The 25,800-nt window shown below is 34.8% G+C and overlaps 1 protein-coding gene and 1 pseudogene across 2 annotated transcripts in view; one reads left to right on the top strand and one right to left on the bottom strand.

Moving 5' to 3' along the window:
- The window catches only part of LOC110700551 (myosin-6-like), a 33,253-nt gene extending 26,095 nt beyond the window's left edge, over positions 1 to 7,158 (top strand). The window contains exons 37-43 of one of the 2 annotated variants that reach the window (XM_021878134.1): positions 34 to 104; positions 358 to 457; positions 960 to 1,016; positions 5,270 to 5,326; positions 5,828 to 5,908; positions 6,003 to 6,091; positions 6,174 to 7,158. In XM_021878134.1, the coding sequence (XP_021733826.1) occupies positions 34 to 104; positions 358 to 457; positions 960 to 1,016; positions 5,270 to 5,326; positions 5,828 to 5,908; positions 6,003 to 6,091; positions 6,174 to 6,288 (570 nt within the window). In that variant the 3' untranslated portion in view covers positions 6,289 to 7,158. The remainder of the gene's footprint in view (positions 1 to 33; positions 105 to 357; positions 458 to 959; positions 1,017 to 5,269; positions 5,327 to 5,827; positions 5,909 to 6,002; positions 6,092 to 6,173) is intronic. The other variant, XM_021878204.1, reaches the window with a different exon arrangement.
- Positions 7,159 to 7,903: 745 nt separating this feature from the next.
- Positions 7,904 to 25,800, bottom strand: part of LOC110690055 — a 95,019-nt pseudogene continuing 77,122 nt past the window's right edge.

Here is a 25,800-nt window from a genome sequence, read left to right as displayed (position 1 = left end):
TGTCGCTCACGAGTAGTGTTGTATTTGTATCAGGTTCCTAAAGTATATGTACAAAAGATCTTTATACAGATTTTTTCGTACATCAACGTGCAACTTTTTAACAGGTAAGATTCTGCTTTCCTAATAACTGGTCTAGATCACATCTCATGGTGATCTTGATCCATAATTTTAGTCACTAAGAGAATCTGTTGCCAAATATTTTAGGGCAGGAAGCCTGCTTAGAGGTGGGTCTGTGAGTCTTAAGAGATTTAAGGCACAACTTGAACTTAGTGGAAAACTAGTGAAAATATTGATTTCCTACATTAGGAATTTGGAGCATGTAACTAAAAACTAAATTTCTTCTCTCTAAATAAACAGTGTACTCCTGAATCGTGAGTGTTGCACATTCAGCAATGGGGAGTATGTCAAGGATGGGTTGGACAAATTGGAAGCATGGTGTGGGGAAGCTACAGATGAGGTATCTGTATGACAATCTTCAGCGTTAAATAAAATTCATTCTATGTTTTACCATGTTTTATCTGGCTGCTTTTTTAATAAATTTTTTGGGATGACTGTATCTTTGCTACTTGTCCTCTCATGATTTTTGGTTAATGAAACTTAAACTTTATTTCCAACAAAAAAATTTATAATTAAAAAAGGGCTTTACATACACTTTCATCAATGCTGTTTGAAAATTCATTTTATGCATCAGATATTGCCAAAGATATGATTTTGCAAGCAGTAAATTATGAATTTTTTTAGTATTCTATACAAAATATTTACTTTCAAATATTCAGTGTTAGATCTTCTGGATATAATCATATAGACTGTCCCATGATAGAAATCTTTGGAATGTTATGTCCCCATGCTTTACTCATTTTCAAAGATAACCCTATAATTTAAGTTGCCAGGAATCATCTACTGCTGCCAATATCAATTTATTGAAACTGTAAAAATATATTAATATTTGTCAATTGCAGTTTACAGGATCATCATGGGATGAACTTAAGCACATAAGGCAAGCTGTTGGATTTCTGGTAAGTCTATCCAATGCTGTTTTCCCCCCCACAGTTTTACCTTTCTTTTGACTCATTGTCATGTGAAGGTGTGAACTTGTGAATATACAATGGTTCTATTGACTATCTATTGTGAGTGATTTTCCTCAAAAAAAAAAAAATAAAAAAAAAATAAAAAAAAAATAAAAAAAAAAATCTATTGTGAGTGATCTAAACAAATGATAAGCTTATATTTGCACAAGGGCTTAAATCAATTCAACTAGCATTTCTCATACTTTACCCTTTGATTCTGTTAAGTGTTATGTACAACTTTTGCCAAAAATGAATGATTAAGGTTATGTACAACTTTCCATTTTCTTTTCTATTTTAGTAAAACAAAGACTTATATACCCTTACTAAAAAAATCAAATTTGAATAATTAAGTGGGGTGATCCTATTTACTCTCTCCCTTTTTTGAGTGGGATGGTCCCATTTTCTCTCTCCCTCCTAATAAAATCATATTTCCCCACCTTTTTTAAGTATAGTGCGTTTCTGGTGCGGTTGGCCGCACCATGCGTTAGGATGCCAAATCAACAAATGACAAAGTAACCCCCAGACAAAGTAGCTCCTCCCCCTCCCTAATTGACTTAGTAAACCCGACCTAGTAACCCCTGACCTAGTAACCCTTAGTAACCCCAAGTAACCCCAAACTGACCTAGTAACCCCAAGTAACCCCTAACCCACCTAGTAACCCCGACCTAGTAACCCCAAGTAACCCCCGACCGACCTAGTAACCCCCAACCGACTTTGTGACCCCTAGTAACCCCTACACCACTTGTTGCACATTCACTCCCGTACTCACAGCCCCACGCCGCCAACAACCACGCCACCACCTCACCACCAACTGCAATTAGTGTGACAAAGAAGCAAAAAAACGATGTAAATTAAAAAGGTGAAATTCCTAAAAAAAAAAATAAAAAAAAAATAAAAAAAAAATGAAAAGGTGAAAAGAGAGGAGTACCAGAGAAGATGGAGATTGAAGAATGTTAAGCGTTGGGTTTGGAAAAGATGGGTTGTTGAAGACCCCACAAAAGCATGATTTCCTCTTCGATTAATTTCACAAATCCACCATAACACCCTAATTTTACTTTAACATCCTCCTAATCTCACCTTCAAATCTGCAATTCACCACAAAGATGAAGACGACGGCGAAGGTGAAGGTCCGATTTGGCTGATTTCGTTGGCAAAGATGAAGACTAAGACGATGGCGACGGAGGTCTGGTTCGTTTGGAGCTTTCGCCAGCAAAGATGAAGACGAAGACGAAGACGACGACGACGACGGAGGTCTGGGTTGGTTTGGAGCTTCGACAACAGCGAAGACGGCGACGACAATTTATGTTGGAGCTTGGAGGAGAGGAGAGAGAAAATTAAAAAAGAATTATGGTAGGCCGCACGGTACGGCCAGCCCTATACGAAACTTTGTGTTTTAAGTAGGGTGGTCCCATCTTCTCTCTCCCTTATCTTTAATTACTTCCCATTACACTAGTAATCTTTGCCCCTCAAATTTTTCCATGGTTACCGCAAGTCCGCAACCCCCTCCAAAGTTGCACATAACATTTAACGGAGGTAGTATTATACTTGACAAGATTGAGTAGGATGAGTTGAATTGGGATATACATTGCAGCAATAAGTTGACATGACAGTCATACTCTTGTGAGTATCTTTCTTTAATCACTTACTTCATTGATAATATAACCATTAGTCAGCTGTGTTTATAAGGATTTGAGCTTGTACTAAACGGATTTGGTCGGACCATATGCTTTATTTATAATCTCATAATCACTACTTATGGAAATGATCTCTCTCTCTCTCTCTCTCTCTCTCTCTCTATATATATATATATATATATATATATATATATATATATATATATATATCTTTCTCTCCTCATCACATGGGACTACTTCTCTATCTCTCTCCTCTCCAACAAGATTGTACTTCCCTTTCATGTTACACTTATAAAAAAAATGAAGGAAGTATGAAGTTCATTTAAATAGCGTCTCTTTTATTTTAACATTGTTACTAATTCAATCTTATTTCTAATTTAATGATAGTGTTATGGCCTATAATTGTAAATACGGTTGGAGAGAGAGGAGGTGTATGACACAACTGTTGCATAATTCACATTGAACACTATTAGCAAACGGAAAAATATTTGGTGAGTCGGATTTACGGTGAGTTCAATATATATGGTATTAATAATCAAATATCTCACAATAATAATCTAATATTTGACAATAATAATCTAATATCTGACATTAGATTATTAGATTATTAATGTCAGGTATTAGAATTCTCATGTTAGATATTAGATTATTAATGTCATATATATTGGACTCACGGTGAGTCCGGTCTTACGCAAACGTTCTCATTAACAAATTATTTAGAATTACATGAAGAATGTAAAAAATTTATATTCAAATTAAACACTACAACTCAATTGTTTAAAAAAAAAAAGGAAAAAATAAAACCCCTGCTACTCAAACCATAGTCACAAATTCATAACCACGTCCATTGCATAATAAACATGTGAAGAACTTGATGATAACAAATTACAATAACTCAGTACAATTACATAAAAAAAAAAAAAAAAAAAAAAAAAAAATCGCAATCAAATTAACAATGATGTAAAATATAGAACATAACATTTGCAACTAAAATAATAGCACTATTAACTATAAGGTAAAAGACCTATAATACACCCGTGCATCCTAGTCATATGAAGTTTCTTATATAATTGTTGTAGAGTGAGGGCATGTAAAATAAAGTGCGGTTAGAGTGATAGTTGCTTCTAATAAGTATTGTTTCTAGCACTGAATGTCACAACACAAATGACTGTGTTTGATGGTTCATTTTTTCCTTTTGTTTTTGTGTTTGATACTTATTATTTTGCTCTACATATAAAGTTCTTATGATTGAACTTAAGTGTTTGATTCTTGATTATAAATAAATTTAATCTCATTGTTTTTAATGTCTGTCTTTTTATAAGTGAATTTTTAATATTTCATGTAGATGTTTCTTATTTTATCTCATGGTTTTCATAATTTAGCTTTTACTTTGATTTTCAAATATTTATATGGTTTTCATTCTACTCACTTGCGCATTGTGTGCTATATCCAATGTGTATGTTTACTCGATTATATCATTAAATACACATTAGTGTAAATTATGAATTTTTTTTATTTGAATACCCTCATTGAAACGATTCTAAAAAAGGTTCTTTTTTTATAATTTTTAACCTTCACTCCTCCCTCCCAGTATCCCCATCAGTTAATATACTAAATTGGAAAATAATTCCGGGTCATTCAGATTTCAGGTTCGGGATGGGGATATAGATGTGGTTCGAATCCTGTCACCTTGATGTGATGGGCTGATGTGCACAAACCCGTAGGCTATAAGGCCGACGAAAAAAAGCACATTTTTCATTAATTCACAAGAGAAATGAAGCAAATATATAGTACCGAAGGAAGTAATACTAAAATTTCCTAATAGTAAGAATTAGAAAGATATAATTAATTTGCATGTTATATGTTTTGTCCGAAATTGTTTTGAAAAGCTTATTTATTTGAACTACTTTATTCTAAAATAATTCAAACAGAACAAGTTATTAGATTGCTGCTTCCTAAGGGAATAGTGGAAGTATAGGTCTTTTTATTTATATTTAAATCAATTTAGGTCCTTTCAAAAAAAAAAAAAAAAAAAAAAAATCAGTTTAGGTCCTTCATTTTTATCTGTTCTTCAATATCTTAGCTGAAAGGGCTTGGCGATTGGCCACCTCACCAACTCTTTCCATCAAGTTGTTTCTTAAGAGAAGGTCTGAGGGCTGTAAATTCTGATAAACCCTCATGCTGCTGTCAATAATAACAAGAACAATCGTTACAAAGTGCAATAACTAGAAACTGGGCATTAAGCAACTGGCCATCTTGTTTGAATGAACTTGGCAAACATTCTGTCTATGCATTTATGATACTCTTCATGACAGTGAACAAACTGTGATATTGTATGTTTTTTGCTTTTTTGGTCCATCACGATTTTATGTTACAACATATATTCATTTACAAGCTTCTACAAGGCCTAGCAAGCTCTTATTGTTACATAAATTATGTCAACATCTGTTCCTCATTATGTGGCTTGTAAAAAATTCCGCATTGCTGGCCTTCTTGTTTCATTGGTATGCGGTCTTGTAATTTTATAAAATGGAAATAATGACCTAATTTTTATATTTTCAACAATAGGTTATAAACCACAAGGGGAGGATCTCCTTTGAAGATCTTACAAGCGATCTGTGCCCTGTAAGTTTCTTTCTTCTCCACTGTAGGTGTAGGTTGCAAACTTGCAAATGGAAACAGAAACCCGATGCTCTAAAACTGGAATCATATTTTTTTAACTAATGCAAAATCCCGTTATCAATTTAGCATTTTGCCTAGGTGAGGAAATTAGCTTTAATGGGTGCAAATTATTGCACGAGTCAGGGATTGGTGATGAAATTGGAACAAAGTACTCAGCTCCCCATAATAGATCAATTCTTTGTTTAGAGCTACATAAATTCCAAGTTAAAAGAATAATCACCTCACTCAACTTCATCCATCTAGGGTGCACAGAGTAAATGTAAAACTTTATTTTCTTTCTTTGTTATGCTATGGATGTCTGTAGAGGGCAATCTTCATCAATATAATTTGCCTTTTCTGAACATTTGAGATATCACATAAAGAATCAAGATATGATTGAAAACTTAATTGTAGTTTCTACCTGTATTCAAATTTTACTAACTTTGATATTGTATTTATTTTCAGCTATTGAGTGTTAAGCAGCTATATAAAATATGTACAACATACTGGGATGATGATTATAACACCACTAGTGTTTCTCCAGATGTAAGCCCATAAGCTTTTATAGTCATGATACTCTATCGTTGCTTGTCCTTTAGTGTAACTGTGTATGGCACGATTCTGCTTTGGATTTTCACAGGTCATTTTAAGCATGAAGACATCAATGCCTGGAGAAAATGAGGGTGAAATGGACAGTGATAAAGGCTGTTCATTGCATGATAATTCCAGGTGAAAAGAGAGAACACACAGAAATCACTTTTCTTCCTTCAGTAGCCAATTCTAAACTTTTGATAATATGTTTTTACTGCAGCATACCCCTTCCTGTTGATGACCTATCTCCTTCTCCGGATGAGAGAGATTTTGCTGGTGTGAAGCCACCACCTCTGTTACTTGAGAATCCAGATTTCCAGTTTCTACAGGAGTGAGGCTGAGATGATAAGTATCTACAGCGCTTGTCTGCTTCACCTAATGAGCTCAAACTAACCCAAGTGTAAATTCATCATTCACACATAAAGGTTGTCCCTTGTCCCATTTTTCTTCTAAAGTAGTGCAACATTCATTTCCCTAGTTGTAAATTTACTATCACTATGTGATATACATAGATTTAGGCTTCTCCTCATCATCAATGATTGTATGGACCCGGGATGTTTTGATTTCTTCGACTCTGCCCCAATAGTCGTCCAAATTTTTTATTTTTTGATAGAAGTAGGATACTTATGTTCGATGTAGCATGGTGAGAGAAGTTGTGATGATCTTCCTCCCATTCTTTGGTGTGGTAATACAGAGAGGAAATCTTTTCAGGTTTGTATGTATAGTTTTATTGCAAGGTGTACCTCTAATGATTTGTATGTACAGTTGTATTCAAAGGTGCACATCAAAATCAATGGAAAAAATATTCATCAATGCCAAATCTTCTTGCATTTCTGCATTTCACTAATAATAGTTTTTGTAAATTGGCTGAACTCTGAATTTCTTACCTCCTTTTTGGAAGCATTGTTTCATCTATGGATTTTTATTTTTACGTTCTGTTTGGATAAAAGTGTAAGTGGATACAAGTATAATAAATTTTTTTTTTAAAAATAAAATAAAATAACAGCCCAGTCCAGCTACCCTCCCATGCGGTGGCGTCTCATGTCGCCCCTCCCCCTACAAAAAACTTCATTTGCAAAAATCACATAAGAAATTGTCATCGGGTAGTGCAGACAGTGCTATACTGCTATGACAGTGGAAATACAGAAAGCAATAAGAGCACTCAAGAAGTCAAGATTAGTCGAGGAGGTAGTGTTAGTCCAACTCAAAGAGAATCACCCTTGATGTTGGAATAGTAGATTTGACGTTTTGTTGTAGTCTTACTAACAACCATTGTAACATCTGCTTTCAATAATCCAGCAGTTGGGGTAACATACAATATACATGGAGATGAATAAACACAATATATATGTTTTTGAGTTATGGCAGGGTAACCCAGGCTTCACATACAGTGTGTATTGGAAGTAAGTATTAGTACTTTTGTTGTGGATCTTTGTGGTGAAAGAAATGTTATCTAGAGTATATACAAATAATACAAAGTACAAGTAGTTGTTGAGCTACTTCATATTTGCCACAATTGGTAAGTAGCATATGTTTGATGAGTCAACATTTATCATAATATAGCAAGTAAAACCAAAACTCAGCTGCTAATTTATCATTATCGGAATTATACAGTGTGCAATGGCTATCCCCAACATGGTCACTTGGTCAGTGTATCGTCATTCCTCGTTTCAATCAGTCCCAAAATAGATTGGAATTACAACTTCTACGTTAATTGTAGGTGATACAAGAAGTATATATAACCTTATTGGTACAATTCTCAAATGGTCAGTAATAGAAATTTCTTGATCGAGTCCTAGAAGCTCTATCCTGATACAGAAGAGCATTAATACCGTAGTCTAGTGCCAAAATTTTGTCAGACTCTAATAGTGTCCGAAATAATTAAGGCTCATTTTTATAGAGCAATACATGATTTGCCCTGAGGTTGATCTCCTACAAGCCAAAGCTAACCTAACTGTATTGCTGCGGATCTTATTTACATTGGATAAGCGGAACACCATCATTTCTCCAAATTATTGGGTCTTCACATAATGCTGCAACTACATCCACATATAATTGATGCTCCTGTAAAAAATTAAGGATTTTGCATAACATATAAAACAGATTTATCTGAGCAATACATTTGTGTAGATACCTAAAAATGTCTCCCCAAAACCAAACCCGATGATGAACAACCTTTCACCGCCATTATTGGTCGGGTTGAGTATTTAATATTGGAGTGTTTAAATCCATATTTCCATTTTATAATATAACCCAACTTCTAGCCCATTTCCCCAAACCATAACTTATTTTCCACTTTTCGCGCCTTTCAACCCAAAATAATTCATTTCGTGTCCTTTAAAATCATTCATTTCGTGTCCTTTTTATAAAAACGTTTAATCCAGTTTATTTTGGTCAATAATCTGGGTCCAATGATTAAATAGTTGGATGGGGCTTGGAAAGCTTTCCAACGATATATTATAAGCCCAAATCCGAGTTATAACGAATAAGTTATGGCCAAAATATTAAACTGAGCCCAAACCAAACCTATGCCCACCTTACCTACGACCCAATGGTCATGTGGAGGGTCCAAATTATTTAATCCCATTCCTAATAAACCAATTAGGATTAATTAGAAGCTTCTATAAGTTTCTAAAAGATCCTAATTATCCTTTTTGAAAAGATAAGATTACAGAATTTGAAATTGAATAAAACCTTTCTTTTTGAAAATCCTATTTTATCCGAATTGAAAGACATTCAAAGATAGACAGATATTATTTTCGTGCCTCATAGTTTTTATCCAAATTTTATATGGTTGGATAGCCCTTAAAATTATCTTTCCAATGATATATTATAATATCAATTCCGAGCTATAACGGAAAAGATATGAATAAAATGTCAAACTCTATCTAAAACTGACACCGTCTCACTATTTCGTCCATATCTTTTATTCTACAAAATATTTTAATCTGATTCTAATTAGGTTAGAAAGTAGACTTCAAGAGCTTTCCAACAATATTTTATTCATTTTATTCCGATTTCTGGATCAAAAGATATGATAAAAACAAAAACCGCAAAAACTGTTGTCTATCGAGTTTTATTCCGATTTAATTCGGATCTTATCTTAATTTTTCAACGCTTCTTTTTTCCCTATAAATAGAGGTCATATCACCCCTTTTCCAAAAAAAAAAAAAAAAAAAAACAAGCTTGATCATAAAATAATTACCTTCTCCCTTTTTAGCCTAAATACTAGCCACCCTATTCTCTCAAAATACTTCCCCTAATTAAGCACTCCAAGGAGTTCATACAATACCCAAAGTTCTATACTTAAACCAAGGCGTGATAGGTATAATTAACTGAGGATTTGGACCAAATCAAATCTAATCTTTATTTAACTTAATTTTTATTTGATTTATATTTTTATTGAAGTTACTAACAGTTTATTCATGATGTAGCAATTCAAGGAAGCGCGGAAAGTGAGTAGTTAATCGCTTAATTACTCTTATTTTTATTCTTGTTGCTAGAATCATGATTAGGTTTATTATTTGATTTGACTAACGATCGATATTATTGTTGAATTGCTTCCAATATTAATGTTTATTCTATTGTTATTATGATCACCATATTGCATGTTTAAAGGGAATATGTAATTGAAAATCACGCCTAATAAGATAATTTGGACAACCGGTTTAGGATCCTTTTTGATCTTGTTGTTTAATCAAGTGATCACAATATTTTAGAATTATATGTTGCATTAATATTCAACCAATTTAGCTTAATAATAGTTTGGGGAGACCTTTTATTACAAAGGCAATACCCGAAGAATTATATGTAATTGAAAATCACGTCCATATCTTTTGTTTGTATGCCTTTGAGATCGCAGGAATCACTTTTCACTATAAGAATCGAGTAGAGGCCAATACGGGCGAATGTGACTCCATGACTCACTTCGTACCATCATCCCCGATCCTCCTTTCGTGGTTCCGAACCATATGGAGTTAGTAATCTCATGGATTATGAATGGGGTGTAACCTTCACGGGTCAATCGTTGTTGCCTATCGTTGTCCCTTTATCGTGGTTGCCTTTTATGATCCGTGAACGGTTTACAAGTTCCTTAAAAAACTTGTTGGCGGCACCCTACTTTCCTTGTCCCTAATCGTAATATGTCAATTCCCACTTCCTATGAGTGCCAAGAATATTCACCACGTGCTTTTTACGTAGGCGCACTTCGAACGACGCCTACAATATGAAATCAAGAGACTCTTGAAAATCGACCATGCAGGTTCAAAGCTGTAGACGTAAACTTTGGTTATTTGGATATAATTACACTTGCAATTACGAATCATTACCCTTCTTGCAGACTAACTTTGTAATAAAGTCCCTCGAGTTAACATTACCTCATGCAGAACCCGAGCTGACAACTCCTCTGGAGTGTCAGAAGCACACACAGGAACGATTTGCTGGGCAAGGATCTGACCAGTGTCATATTTCTGGTCTACAAAATGGATAGTAGGACCAGAGTATCTGGACAAGAAAAGAGTATTTAAGAAGACTATTGTAATCTTAAAGTCAGATTCCTAAGATAAACAAAACACTTGCACTTCCCTTTAGAGTTATACTAAAAACAACTGGCTAAAATCAAGGCACGATGATTTACTATTGCCACATATCTGGGTTATGTATTGACATATTGTGAACCAACATAATCCAGGGCAAATTTAAAGTGGAAATCAAGGGACAAAAGGTATTTTTTTGACACAACCATCTCACATCAAATATCTTAATTTTAGTAAATGGACCATTCTCATCAGCTTTTGATAGCACCCACTTAAAAACAGCAGTGGCGTCGATATTTAAAGTGTACAGCAGTACAGGCAGCTGTCTTGAAAACGCTTATCAGATTCCTCTTTCTTTCACGATGATCTAATGTGTAATTTAAATGTGCCAAAAACTAACAAATGCAATCTAAATTCTACAGCTTTTGCACTATAAGTACTAAAAATCACGAGGAAACTACAATATAATTCCTGATGGGCAATATTACCTTGCTCCAGAAGCAATAACTGCTTTATGAACCTTGAGCCCATAATAGCCTTTGCCTCCAAAAGCTGGTAGGAGTGAAGGATGTATATTTAGTATACGCTTAGGAAAATGTCGAACCAATTCAACTGGTATAAGAAGGCCCGATTAAGGCCCTGTTCAAACAGCCCCTCAGCACAGGGTCTCATAATTTTGAGGGCCCCTATTTTCAAAGCCCAACCCAGCCATAAGAAGGAACAAAAAAAAAAAAAAAAAAAAAAAAAAAAAAAAAAAAAAAAAATCTGATTTAGGCAAAGAAAAGCTGAAAGTCAGCCTCCTCCATTTACTCCCATAAATAATCAGTTATCTAGATTCATCTTCCCATACTTCGTGAATTGTTCCAACCTACAAATTTCTGAAATATTTTTTTCCTAATTTTCTATCTTCCCTTTTAATTCTTCCTATTTTCTCATTTAATTTTATTATTTTACCCCCAAATTATTCAATTTCCATATTTAACGCTTTGCCTTCTATCAATTACAACGGGTCAAATCTTGAATTGCTTTCAAGGAAAAATTGATTTCATGTTTTGTACAATTAAACCCCTTAATTTTTGTTTATCAAGTAGTTAAATTTTTTACCCCTAAAAATTTCTTTTCAATCTCCTATTTTCTTCAATAACCTTTGTTATCATATAGAAATTATATTTCAGAATTAAAAAAAAATTAAATTAAGATTCATAGTAAATTAGTAATAATAATAAATTGGGCATGAGCTAAGTGGTTAACAAGAAGTCAAGAAGATGCATGCCATGGAGTTGCTGAACTGATTTAGTGAGTGGCGAAGTGGGTTGCGGGAAGACGAAATTTGGCAATTAAAGTTGCGGATTTTTATTTTTATTTTTTTTATCGCAAGTTCTAAATGCAGTACAAAATAACCTAAATGCAGAAAATTAATTAATGATATGAAAATTATCAAAAGACAAAAATAGCCTTTTCCAAATAAAAAAACTTATTTGCCATTTCACTAGGCTTTTATTTTTTACATTTTTTATTTTGCAATTCATTTCACTTGCCAATTTTTTCCATTTCATTCACCATTTCAGTCATTTTTTTTTTGACAATTCATTTCATTTCACTATTTCCCTCAAAATTCTTCAATCTGAGCCTTAGCGACGAAGAAGTCGTTCACTGCTCATAAACCATCTGGTCTAATTTTTTTTGTTTAATTTTTTTGCTGATTTATTGTAATTTTTCATTACGGAAATTTCATGAAATGCCCCTGAGTAATTTTTTTATTCACCAAATACCCATCAAAATTTTCAAATTCACCAAATACACTTGAGTTTAAGAAAAATGTCACGAAAAGCCCTTAATGACTAACGGCGGTTAATTCCGTTAGTCATTAAGGTTAATTATGCCACGTGGTATGCTGCAATTGGTTCTCTTTTAAATAATTAATCAATTAATTTAATTAATATTTAATTAATATAAAAAAATAATAATAAACCCACCCCCTCCCCTACCAAGCCAACCCCTGCCAACGGCCATCGGCGCCGGTGGTCCCCCTCCCCCTAGCCGAAAACCGGCGCTGGTCGCCGATGAGGCCAGCCCCCCCACCCTGGACACCCCCTCCCCTACACCCAGCCCCCTCTCCCTTCGTTTCCCATCCCCTTAAACCCCTCCCCATCCTTCGAAAAACCCCCCTCCTTCGCGGCCGACGCCAAACCCCCTCCCCGGCGCCGGCGAACCTTTTTTGCCCCACCCCCCTCCATCCCCACCCTAAACCACCACCCAAAAAAACCGAAAAACCCCTTAATCGAAAAAACCCCAAATCGAAATCGAGGGTTTCGAATTGGGGGTTTTTCGGCTTTTTTGGGTGGTGTTTAGGGTGGAAATGGGGTGGGGATGGCGGGGGGTGGGGCGAAAAAGGTTTGCCGGCGCCAGGGAGGGGGTTTGGACGCCGGTGGCGAAGGAGGGGGGGTTTTTCGAGGGATGGGGAGGGGTTTAAGGGGAGAGGAAACGGAGGGAGAGGGGGCTGGGGGTAGGGGAGGGGGTGTTGAGGGTGGGGGGGCTGGCCTCGCCGGCGATCGGCGCCGGTTCCAGATGGGAGCTGGCGGTCGCCGCCGTCGCCGTCTGGTAGGGGCTGGTGGTGGGGCGGGGTGGGTCTTGGGGGAGGTGGGGGTATTTTTTTAAGATTTTTTTTTTATCTTTTTAAAGTTTTTTTAATAATTAATTTATTTATATTACAACAACCAATTAGAGGCTGCCACGTGGCATATTAGTCATTAATGACTAACAGTGTTAACTGCCGTTAATCATTAAGGGCATTTGGTGAAATTTTTTTTAACTCAGGAGTATTTGGTGAATTTAAAAGTTTTAATGGGTATTTGGTGAATAAAAAAATTACTCAGGGGCATTTCATGAAATTTCCGTTTTCATTATAAGTACCCCGTCTATGTTTTTTGGGGGGTAATGTTTACCCCCGGAAATCTTATCCGGTGGGTACTAAAGACCCCCGGAAATTTATCCGGGGCGTATTGGAGACCCCTGGAAATCATAGACGAGGGGGTATTAGAGACCCCCGGAAATCTTTGCCAGGGGGGGACTAGAGACCTCCGGAAATCGTATATGGGGGTGATGTGTCCAATTTATATAGTGTTTTACCCCCGTCCCTTGTTCATAATTAGTAGTGTTTTTGGCTCTTTAGAGCCACTTTTATTACTAATTGGTGTTTTCTAGTGTTTCTGTAGTTTTGCTTGAGTTTTGTAGGGAATTTCACATTTAGAGCGTTTTCCGAGTTTTTCATGGAGCAACTACGGATATTAAGAGGACACGACCATCTTTGAATCCCAAGACCAGTTAGAGCCGGTGATTAAGGGCTCGGTGTGTGATACCGGGGTATTTGGACCGAGTATTCAAGACCCAAGAGGAAATTGGGATTAGGCCAGAGAATCTAGCCCAATCGAAGTCCAAGCCTCAAGGAAGAGACCGGGCCCGATCGGGCAAGCTTGCGCCCGATCGGGCGGGCGCGCAGAAGAGGGCACCAGCAAAAAGGTGCGCCCGATCGGGTGAGCATTAGCTCGATCGAGCGCGGCTGCCCAGGAGGACCCTGAAGAAAAAGGCGGGCCCGATCGGGCGCGTGTTTTTGGAGCCGAGATTTTAGTTTTCAATTAGGATTTGTTTTATGGATGTTTAAGTACGATTTTTGTACGTAATTCTGATTACCTTCTCTATTAGAATTTCTCTCTCTACTTAGAATATATTTCTATCTCTTAAATTCTCTCAACTTTGTTCTTAATTCCATTCCTTTATCCAGATTAGTTTTGGTAACAATTTCTTCTCTTTTAATTTCAATTATTTTCTTTAATTCTTTCATCATGTCTTATTTTATTGTTTTGATTAGTTTAGATATAATTATGCGTGAGTAGTTTTATTTCTAGGGTTTATGGGGATCAAATAAATAATATGAAGGGGTAATTTGTGATTGTTGATTATCAATGCTTGATTATTTTCCTATTGATTGATTTAATGCTATGCAATTAAGTTTGGCCAGATTTAATTGAATGAGTTTAGCAATATTGATTCGAGATTCGAGATATGAGAATTGATGTTTAGGCTTAGTTTTAATAGGTAGACTAATTTATAAATGGTTAAGTCGAGATTCGAGAGATGAGGTTTAATACCGGTAAATTAACTCTGTGATTGTAATACGTAGCGAAAGCCCTTTACAGTCTGATTAATTGATGCATTGATGATTGCTTATTATGATTTACTCTGGAATATTGTTTATTAGTGAACCTATGCCCTAGGTTTTTCCTTCATTAATTTATCTCTTATTTTATTCCCTTCTTACTCTTAACTTTTAGTAGTTTAATTACCTTTTTACAATAATTTGGTTACTTGATAATTTAGATTGCTCTTAATTAATTAGGAATAAATTGACTTGTTTCCCTGTGGTTCGACCCTTCTTCCCTATCTACATAGTTAGTGGATTTAGGTTTTATTTTTTATTAGTTCAATGCGACTTGAGCCTGTCAAATTTTGGCGTCGTTGCCGGGGAAACGATTTTATTTTTATTTTCTGATTATTTTTTGTAGTCTAGATTATCCCCTTTTGTCTCAGAGAACGTTAGTTATTTGAGGCAATTCTCATATTTGTCTTTTAGTTCCTTATTTATGCCCACATGTTCCAGATCAGGTTACATCCCATTCGATCCTGAGATCGAGCGCTTGTTTCATAGGCAAAGGAATCTCTATAGACAAATCCTGACGGGTACTGTGAAAAACAATAATCGAAGAGACCCTCCAACTGATTCTAGTGACTCAGAAGTTCCTTCAGATTCAGAATTAGAGATGACGGCCCAATAGAAGCTCAGTGACTACTCGCAGCCAAAGCTCACAGATTTTCCGTACCTTACTCCTACTTCGGCCCTAGATGGAGTACAATTTGAAATCAAGCCCCAATTTATCACTATGATAGAGAGGAAGCAATTTAGTGGAACTAAAGGGTGAAGATCCTAATCTTCACATTGCAGATTTTCGCCAATATTGCAACACCATTAGACAAGCCGGGGTCACGCAAGACCAAATCAGGGAGATTCTTTTTCCCTTTTCATTATGTGGCAAAGCTAAATTATGGTTTAATGGTTTAAATAGAACTGCACTTGGTATTACTGACTGGGAAACTCTTGGCTTGAATTTCTATAATAAATATTACCCTGCAGAGAGAACAGCTGTACTAAGGAGTGCTATTCAGAACTTCGCCCAAGAAGCCGATGAAACTTTATATGAGGTTTGGGAGAGGTTCAAGGATCTACAGAGAGAATGCCCCCACCACAATCTGGCACAATGGCAATTGATCCAAGCTTCTACAAGGGACTTGGAAATTCATCTAGATTAATTCTAGATTCTGCAGCTAGTGGGAGATTCATGAATTTAAATGTGGATGATGCCGGATAGGTTATCAAAGATATGGAAACACAATTCCCAATACGGGAATCTGAGAGGGTTTGCGAATAAAGGAAAACATAATAATCTTACTGCTATTCTTAACTCTGTAGCTAATGTTTCTGCTGTTGCTAACAATGAAGCTTTTTGTGAAAATTGTGGAATTGTAGGGTATTGGGAGCAAGATTGTAGGAGTTCCATGGAACAAGTTAATGCCTTCCAAACCTATAGGAAAAATAACCCCTATTCCAACTCTTATAATCCTAGTTACCGGAATCATCCATATCTTTCGTACCGGAGTACCAATGTACAAAACCCTCCACCTCCACAACAACCACAACAACAACCTCCACCACAACAGAAATATTACCATCTTAATTCAGGCCAGAAAAACCAAGCACAACCCTCATTATCTTCTGACCCTGCTATGACAGAAATTAGAGCAATTCTTAGTAACATGCAAAAGCATATGGAGAGTAGGGATGCGCAAATTGATTCAATTTTAGCCCATAATAAAATCATGAATAATCAAATTGCACAACTTTCATCTACCCTACAGACCCTTCAGCAGGGAGCTCTACCATCACAACCAATCCATCCCACAGATTATGCCAATGCAATCACTCTAAGGAGTGGTTCACCTTATGATGGACCTCTTATGCCAAAGGAAGATGGACCAGTTCCTGATCCAGATTCCTCTATACCAAACGCTAATCCTGCTAACCTTGCAGGGCTACAAATAGATACTAACCCTTCTAATGTTTCTTTGCAGGGTAAATCTCAAGATAAGGGAGGAGATGTGCAGAGCCCAGTTATCAAACTACCGTTTCCTAATAGACAATTGAAGAGTAAGTTTGATAAACAATTCGGTAAGTTCTTGGAGGTTGTGAAAAACTTGCAGGTAACAGTTCCTTTCATTGATTTAATCACTCAGGTTCCTGCATATGCTAAATTTATGAAAGACATTCTGACTAGGAAAAGGGCCTTTAATGAGGTAGAAACTGTAGCTTTTACAGAGGAATGTAGTGGATTATTGCAAATAAATCCCCTCCTAAATTAAAGGATCCTGGTATTTTTTTCTATCCCTTGTCATATAGGGAATGTTTTTATTGATAAAGCTTTGTGTGATTTGGGTGCCAGTGTTATGCCATCGTCTGTCTGTGCTAAACTTAATATGGGTGATTTAAAAGTTACTAATATAACTTTTCAAATGGAAGATCGTTCTGTAAAATACCCTCTAGGTATTTTAGAGGATGTCCCTGTCAGAGTTGGTAAATTTTTTATCCCTGTTGATTTTGTAGTTTTAGACATGGCTGAGGATACACAAATACCCATTATATTATGTAGGCCTTTCCTCCATACTGCAGGAGCCATTATTGATGTAAAAATGGTAAACTGACCCTTTCTGTCGGTGATGATAATGTTACTTTTAATTTAGGGAAAGTTTTGAAAGGGCCTATGCTAGAGGAAAATTGTTGTTTTATTGATGTAATTGATATAATGGACGATATTTGTGATGATAGCTTGCCACAGGTTCTTGCAAGGGATCCCTTGTAGGAAATTCTTTGTGGGAATTTATCTGCAAATAATGCAAGCGTCTGGGGTAATGAAGTACATGATATTGAAAGAGCTCTTTCCCTAAAAGAGTTAGACCCCAAAAAGACAATGAAGGTAGTAAATTTAGTTCAGGAATCGAAACCTGCAGAGGTCAAGAAACCTGAACTAAAACCTCTCCCTTCTCATTTAAAATATATTTTTCTATATGAGCAGGAACTATACCCCGTGATCATCAGTACTGCACTTGATGACCTATAAACTTCCCAACTTCTAGGGGTTCTTCAAACCCATAAGAAAGCAATTGGGTATAGTATTGATGATCTCAAGGGTATTAGCCCTGATTTTTGTATGCACAGGATACATTTAGAGGATAACTATAAGCCTTGCATTCAACCCCAGAGAAGATTGAATCCTAACATAAAGGAAGTAGTCAAGAAAGAGGTTATGAAATTACTCGATGTAGGTATTATCTATCCTAATTCTGACTCCAAGTGGGTAAGTCCTGTGAAGGTAGTGCCTAAAAAAGGTGGGATGACTGTGATTACTAATGAGAAAAATGAATTAATCCCCACTAGAACTGTAACAGGGTGGCGTATGTGCATTGATTATCGTAGATTAAATACCGCCACTAAAAAGGACCACTTCCCCCACCCCTTTATAGATAAAATGCTTGAGATGTTAGCTAACCATAATTTCTTTTGCTATTTGGATGGGTATTCGGGATTTTTCCAAATTCCAATTCACCCTGAAGATCAGGAAAAGACTACCTTTACATGCCCTTGTGGCACTTTTGCATATCGTAGGATGCCCTTTGGTTTATGTAATGCCTCCGCTACCTCTCAACGTTGCATGATGAACATTTTTTCTGATTTCATAGAGTCTATAATGGAAGTCTTTGTGGATGATTTTAGCGTGTACGGTTCTTCATTTGATTCATGTCTAATAAATATCGCTAAAATTTTGAAACGATGTGAAGAATGCAATTTGGTACTAAACTAGGAGAAATGTCACTTTATGGTGATAGAGGGAGTAGTTCTAGGTCACATTGTATCTGACAAGGGTATACAAGTAGATAAAGCTAAGATTTCAGTGATTGTATCTGACAAGGGAATAAAAGAAGAGTGATTGTTCTTTTGATGTTATGATTGGAAAAATATTGATGTTTTGTGTTTCAAAGTTGAAAATTTCCAATGTGAGACAAAAAGAAAAAGAAAAAGAGCAAAGAAAAAAATTGTTTCAAATGTTCAAATGTTCTATGTGAAGGTTGCTCAAGAAAAAAAGATAAAATTCAAGTTTGAAAAACATAAAAAAAGAAAGAAAAGAAAAAAAATAAGTAGATCAAAGTTTGTTTTAATTCACTCTATTTCTTATTATCATACTTTGTGAGTGAATATGTAAGTGTTGGGATTGTTGTTATGTATGGGATTGCTTGGTGATCTTTTGTGGAGTTAGGTTGTGATTGGAGATGTTATGGTCATTACTTGTTTTTGACCTTGGGTTTTATTAGGATATGGCTCCCTTAAGCATGGCTTTACTCTCACATTTTCCTAAATTTATCCTACCCTTTACCCTAGCCTTACATTACAAGCTTTAAAGACCTTCCGACCTTTGCGCATAAGAGTTGTATTAATGTGAAAGTGTTGTTTATCAATGCAAGTTATGATTTGGCATATTTCGAGTCAACTAGTAGGTTGAGCGTACATCCTTTTAAACACACAAGAGTGTGATTTGGGAGGGCATTGTTCACATATAAAGGGTGTAATCCCCCATATTTTTAACTTTATTATAATTTATTTATATATTATTCTTACAAATATTTTTATATCAGTTTCATTAAATAAGTTAATTTTTATGAAAAGATTTAAGTAAACTAATATGTTTTTAACTAATTTACAACAATTTTAACATTATAGCCCAAAACCCAAATATTACTTCTAGTCTAATTAGGAAACCCAAAGCCCAAATAAAACCCTCAAAAACCCTTACCCTTCTCCCCCTTCTCACGTGAAAAAAAGAGCAGCTTCACTTCTTCCTCATTCTCCTTCATTCGAGCAGCTAACAAGAAAAAAAAAAACCCCGAAGTTTCTGCTGCTGCCGCCCTTGCCGCCGCGCTCGCCTGACCGCCGCCCGTCTGACCGCCGCGCCGCCCAGCCCAGCCGACCTTTGCAGTTCGCCTCTCCTCTCTTCTCCTTCCTCTTATTTCTCTTTTCTTTATTTCTTGTTATTTTGATTAAAGATTCAATTTTTATTTGATTTCAATTTATAAAATTATTGTTATTAGGCTTTAATAGTATGTATAAATTACAAAATATTATAAATTTATGGGTTTTGTATGTCTAAATTATTAAATAAAATTTCTGATTATGTATTTTGCATATTTTAGGGTTTAAAGCATTGATTTTTCATGTTTTAGGGCTTGATAACGTGTTAATCAAACTATATAATCATACTATGTTTAAATTATGTTAAAATATAATTATCTTAATCATAAATAAATTTTCAGATTTATTAAAGTTTCAATTTTTATGAACAAGTAGTGTTAATTTCATGTTTTTATACTTCTAAACCTACAAAATAATTATTGTGAGTATTTTGTGATTGAAAAGCTTTGAACTTTATATTCTAACTTTAAAAATAATTTTCAGATTTCATACCTTTTGTTTTGAAGCCTCTAATTGCATTGAATTGATATATTCTTGGGTTTTTAACACACTAACTTGCTATATAATGACTAATTCAAGTAATTATGCTTGGGGGTTATTTTAGATATTTAAAACAAATTTCCAGATTTAGTTACCCACGTTAAAATTGCTGTAATTTGATATAAAACACTATATTTTCATAATTCTAACATATAAACTTAAAGTTGGGATGTTATATTACTAACTTTGATTTTTGGGGACAATTTAAAGGCTTTATTTTGGTGATTTAAGAGGTTTTAAAGTAGTTTAGTATTGCTGTAATTTTAGTTGCTTTGGTATTGTTTATTTCTAATTGTTTGGTTTAGGAGAGGACTTTGTAGAAGGCAACTTCTAGTTTTAAAGTGGCCAACCGGATTGTTTACACAAGGTACGTACAAGGTACGAAACCTTGCTTGTAGGTGCATGTTTATGGACAGATCGAGAACTTAGTATCATGTATAGGATTGACTGGGTTAAATTGTCTGGTTATACATTGTGAATTTCAAATGATGTGCACTAGTTTATAATGCAAGTATTATTTGTGCTTTAATTATACAAGGTGCGCTTAAAGGCAAAGGTATGTGATTGGTGTAAAGATCAAATTATTACTCGTTCATGATTATGTAAACAGGATGAGTAAAGGAGAAATTCAAGTCTTGCAAGACGAGGTTAAGGTTTTGGGGTGCCTTATGCACTCAAGGTGTTTATACACCGAGGTAGTTATGAATAATTAATAAATGTTGTTTGTCACTAATAAATCAAAAATCTAAATTGAGAATTTGCCATGTTTGATTGAATTGCTTTTGGGATGTTTGTATTGATATGTATATGAGTCATCACCAAGTCTAAACCTGTAAATCACGTAAAGTGCAAGATGGATGAGCAATAAAACTCTGGAATGGTGCACATTTGGAGTAATGACAATCAGGGGTTGGGGTACATGGGGTATTAGCCGCGTACTTTTATCGAGGTCGTCTGATCTACGAGTCTCTTATTTCAAATATTATTTTTCTAAAACTAGGAGTTAGGTGAGATCTCATACTAACTACGGTCACGGAGTCGCGCCCGTGGTCGTTGGATGTTTATTGATGTTTCCGAAAGGAGGCATGGGGTTTTTCTTTATTGATGTTCCAAATGGGACATGGGTTGGACAACCTTGTCTATTGCTAAATCTAATGAAATAAATAAATGAGTCAGTTAATATTAAGTAGTGAGGTCTTAACAAATTTAATAATTGAGTCATGAATTGAGTCTATATTTAATGATGCTTGTGTTTGAATATTTGTAGCATGTTAGGTATTTTCTTAATTTGTTTTCGCAGCTTGTATGTACTCAGCTTTGCTGACTGCGTGCTTTTGTGTGTCTTTCTTTGGTCATGGCCTTCACCTTTCAATGACCCTGTGACGATCCAATTTTTACACTTGTAATATTGGGGAGCAGAATAACCACAGGTTCTTACACATGCAACATTCATCAGGGTTGTGGGATCTTGAGTAGAGAGTTGGTTGTTTGCCTATTATTTCTTTTGCAAGTTTGAATTTATTTTAATTCGATTTTAGTTGACACTAATTCTTTTGGGTTTGAATTTATTTGAACACTGAATTTAAGCACTTACTACTTTTATTGGGTTTTGAATAAGGGCCTTAATGTTTCCAACTTGTATTACTTATTTTGATTTAATTCCTTTGTTTTGAGATTTATTTAAAACTGTTTTGGTTTTCCGCTGCAAATTTCTGAGATAGCCTTAACGTTTGAACACGTGGCGGTAGCACACCAGTAATTCTCTTGAAATTGTTCAGGTTATATACAGGTTTCTCACAAGTTTTTAAGAGAGAATTATTGGGGTGTTACAAAGGGGTTGGTTGGAGAGCGATCGAGTACATCTTTTACTCGACACATAATTGAGAGTTGAGTGTGTGAGCACTAGTCTTGAATTCTTTATGCTCATGTGGTTTTATCTACTTGACAATTGTTGGGGAGGAAGAATGATTAGATGAATTGAGATTGATTGACATTGAAGCATGTTCATTAGATTTACCTTAAATTGTTTGTGCTTGATTTTGTTTACTTAGGATGAAGCATGTTTTATATGTTCATTGATGAGCTCTTTGCTTAGGGACAAGCAAAGGTTTGGCTTTGGGGGAGTTTGATGTGTCCAATCATTTAGTGTTTTACCCCCGTCCCTTGGTCATAATTAGTAGTGTTTTTGGCTCTTTAGAGCCACTTTTATTACTAATTGGTGTTTTCTAGTGTTTTTGTAGTTTTGCTTGACTTTTGTAGGGAATTGCACATTTGGAGCGTTTTCCGGGTTTTTCATGGAGCAACTACAAACTTTAAGAGGATACGACCATCTTTGAAGCCCAGGACCAGTTAGAGCCGGTGATTAAGGGCTCAGTGTGTGATACCAGGGCATTTGGACCGATTATTGAAGACCCGAAGAGGAAATTCGGATTGGGCCGGAGAATCTAGCCCAATCGAAGTCCAAGCCTCGAGGAAGAGACCGGGCCCGATCGGGCAAGCTTACGCCCGATCGGGCGGGCGCGCAGAAGAGGGCACCAGCAAAAAGGCACGCCCGATCGGGTGAGCATTTGCTCGATCGGGCGTGGCTTCCCAAGAGGACCCTGAAGAAAAAGGCGGGCCCGATCGGGCGCGTGTTTTTGGAGCCGAGATTTTAGTTTTCAATTAGGATTTGTTTTAGGGATGTTTAAGTACGATTTTTGTACGTAATTTTGATTACCTTCTCTTTTAGACTTTCCGTTTCTACTTAGAATATTTTCTCTCTTTTAAATTCTCTCAATTTTGTTCTTAATTCTATTCCTTTATCCAGATTAGTTTTGGTAACAATTTCTTCTCTTTTAATTTCAGTTATTTTCTTTAATTCTTTCATCATGTCTTATTTTATTGTTTTGATTAGTTTAGATTTAATTATGCGTGAGTAGTTTTATTTCTAGGGTTTATGGGGATCTAATAAATAATATGAAGGGGTAATTTGTGATTGTTGATTATCAACTCTTGATTATTTTCCTATTGATTGATTTAATGCTATGCAATTAGGTTTGGCCAGATTTAATTGTATGAGTTTAGCAATATTGATTCGAGATTCGAGAGATGAGAATTGATGTTTAGGCTTAGTTTCAATAGGAAGACTAATTTATAAATGGTTAAGTCGAGATTCGAGAGATGAGATTTAATACCGGTAAATTAACTTTGTGATTGTAATACGTAGCGAAATCCCTTTATAATCTGATTAATTGATGCATTGATGATTGCTTATTATGATTTACCCTGTAATATTGTTTATTAGTGAACCTATGCCCTAGGTTTTTCCTTCATTAATTTATCTCTTATTTTACTCCCTTCTTACTCTTACCTTTTTAGTAGTTTAATTACCTTTTTACAACAATTTGGTTACTTGATATTTAAATTGCTCTTAATTAATTAGGAATAAATTGAGTTGTTTCCCTGTGGTTCGACCCTTCTTCCCTATCTACATAGTCAACGGATTTAGGTTTTATTTTTTATTAGGTGAATACGACTTGATCCTGTCAGGAGGGTGCTGGAGAACTTCGAAAATCTTAGCCGTACAAGATGGAAATTTTATTTTGTTTGATTATTTATCTATTACAACACATAATTTTTGCACCTCAAAAAAATCATCATTTTGCACTTTAATTTATTATTATCTTTGAATTTGTATAGTATTCAAGATTAAATAGAATACAAGACTGAATATGTTAGAATTTGGTTGTAAATTAAACAGTAGGGAATAGGGATGATTATATAGTTAGGAGTATACAAGATTAATTTTAATCATTTTAAAAAAAAGTGTAGAGGATTAAGTTAATACAAGGACAATAGTTTTTATTTTTTTTTACGAAAAAACAAGGAAAAAATTGGAATATAATGTTTTTTTTAAAAAATAACTTATTCTGCATTTAGGTGAAATTGTCCTGCATTTAGTACCCCCTTTTTTATTTATCAGGTTGTTTCAATCCTTTTTGCATTTTTACTAATTTGAGATTGTAATTTGATAATAATCATATTATTTACAATTTAAATAAAGTAATTTGCGTTTTTGAGTTTCGTTCAAAATGTTATTTTATGATAATTTCGTAAATAATAAAACTTTAGAGCACAACTTCCAAGTTTAGAACAGGGCCTCCAAAATGATTGGGACGACCCTGGGTATAAGCTTTAAATATCCAGCAAGAAGTATGAAGTCCACTTCAAATTCCCTACATAAAATTCAAAAGTGATTCACTAAGTATATTCACAGAGAAACAATATCTTCAAAAAAAATTCTATTGTAGAAATAGCCTCGGAAACGTGGATGGGGCATATCAAGTATTTTACATTCAGAATCAGAATTAATATGGCATGACCTATTTGAAAAAAGTAACATCAAAAGTTGTAGATGGACTTAGGGCCTAATTTGTTCAGCTGAATTTCAATTCAGTTGAGTTCAACTCCAATCAGTTCTGCTGATTTCAGTTAAGTTCCTAATTTCTTTTACACCTAAACAATTCATTTCAACTTTAGTTTGTTCATTTCAGTTCAGCCTCAGTTAGTTTAGTTCAACTGTTTTCAGTAAATCGGAACAAACCCTTGTTGTGACCATATTTATTAAATTTTAAAAACAAATTGTTTATCTTTTCTTTATTTGTTTACCGGTTTACTATAGCAAACAACCCATTATATTTTTCCCCCCAAAAGACATATTTTAGTACTAGTGCCAAACTTAGACCCCGTTCTTTAGAGCTGCTCTCCTCTGCTTTACTCTGCTCTGTTCAAAAGAAATCTGCTCTGTTTTTATTTCAAATAATAATTAATATTGTATTGATTATGATAATTTATTATTTTGAATAATTAAAATAATTATTAATATTAAAAATAATTTTAATAATTATAAATATTAATAATAATAATAATTATCAATAATAACAATTAATCATAATAATAATTAATAATAATAATTATCAATAATAATATTAAATAATTCAAACAATTCAGAATGAATATTTAATAATATTATTAATTAATAATTTCTAATAATTATAAAAATTCATTCAAATCAATAAATAATAATAATAATGTAGGGAATATTTCAAGCGTTAATCCCCTAGCTTGAACCCCACTGTGATCATACACTAAAGTACGGTGGCGTCCAAAAGGGGAGAAAATAGAGCAAAAGAGTCGCCAACAAGTTTTTTTTTTTAGGAACTTGTAAATCGTTCACGAGGTGAAGGTTACACCCCTTAACGATCCAAGAGATCGTCAACTCCATCAGGTCTTGAACAAAATAGGGTTCGGGGATGAAGGTACAAATCCAACCTAAAAGAGATTGAACCTGCCCTAATAATAGGCCTCTACTTTATTCAGATCGTATTCATGTGCGCTTTCTGACTAACATGCAATCAATAGGATTAACCCTAAACCTGTTTATCTATGTTGGTTGAATTTAATGGGCAAATAAATTTATTATTGGCGATCAATTGAATTATAATCAAATTAACCCTAAACAAGATTATTAATTATCTTATTAAGCGTGATTACAAGTACAAATTCCCTTTAAACATGTATAAAAGACGTGATCAAGCAATAACAATAAATATCAAGCAACATAATAATAATAACAAAAATAATAATAATAATTATAATAATCA

The sequence above is a fragment of the Chenopodium quinoa genome, unplaced genomic scaffold (assembly GCF_001683475.1).
Source record: "Chenopodium quinoa cultivar QQ74 unplaced genomic scaffold, ASM168347v1, whole genome shotgun sequence".
Lineage (NCBI taxonomy): Eukaryota > Viridiplantae > Streptophyta > Magnoliopsida > Caryophyllales > Amaranthaceae > Chenopodium > Chenopodium quinoa.
This window is presented reverse-complemented; position numbering and strand designations above follow the sequence as displayed.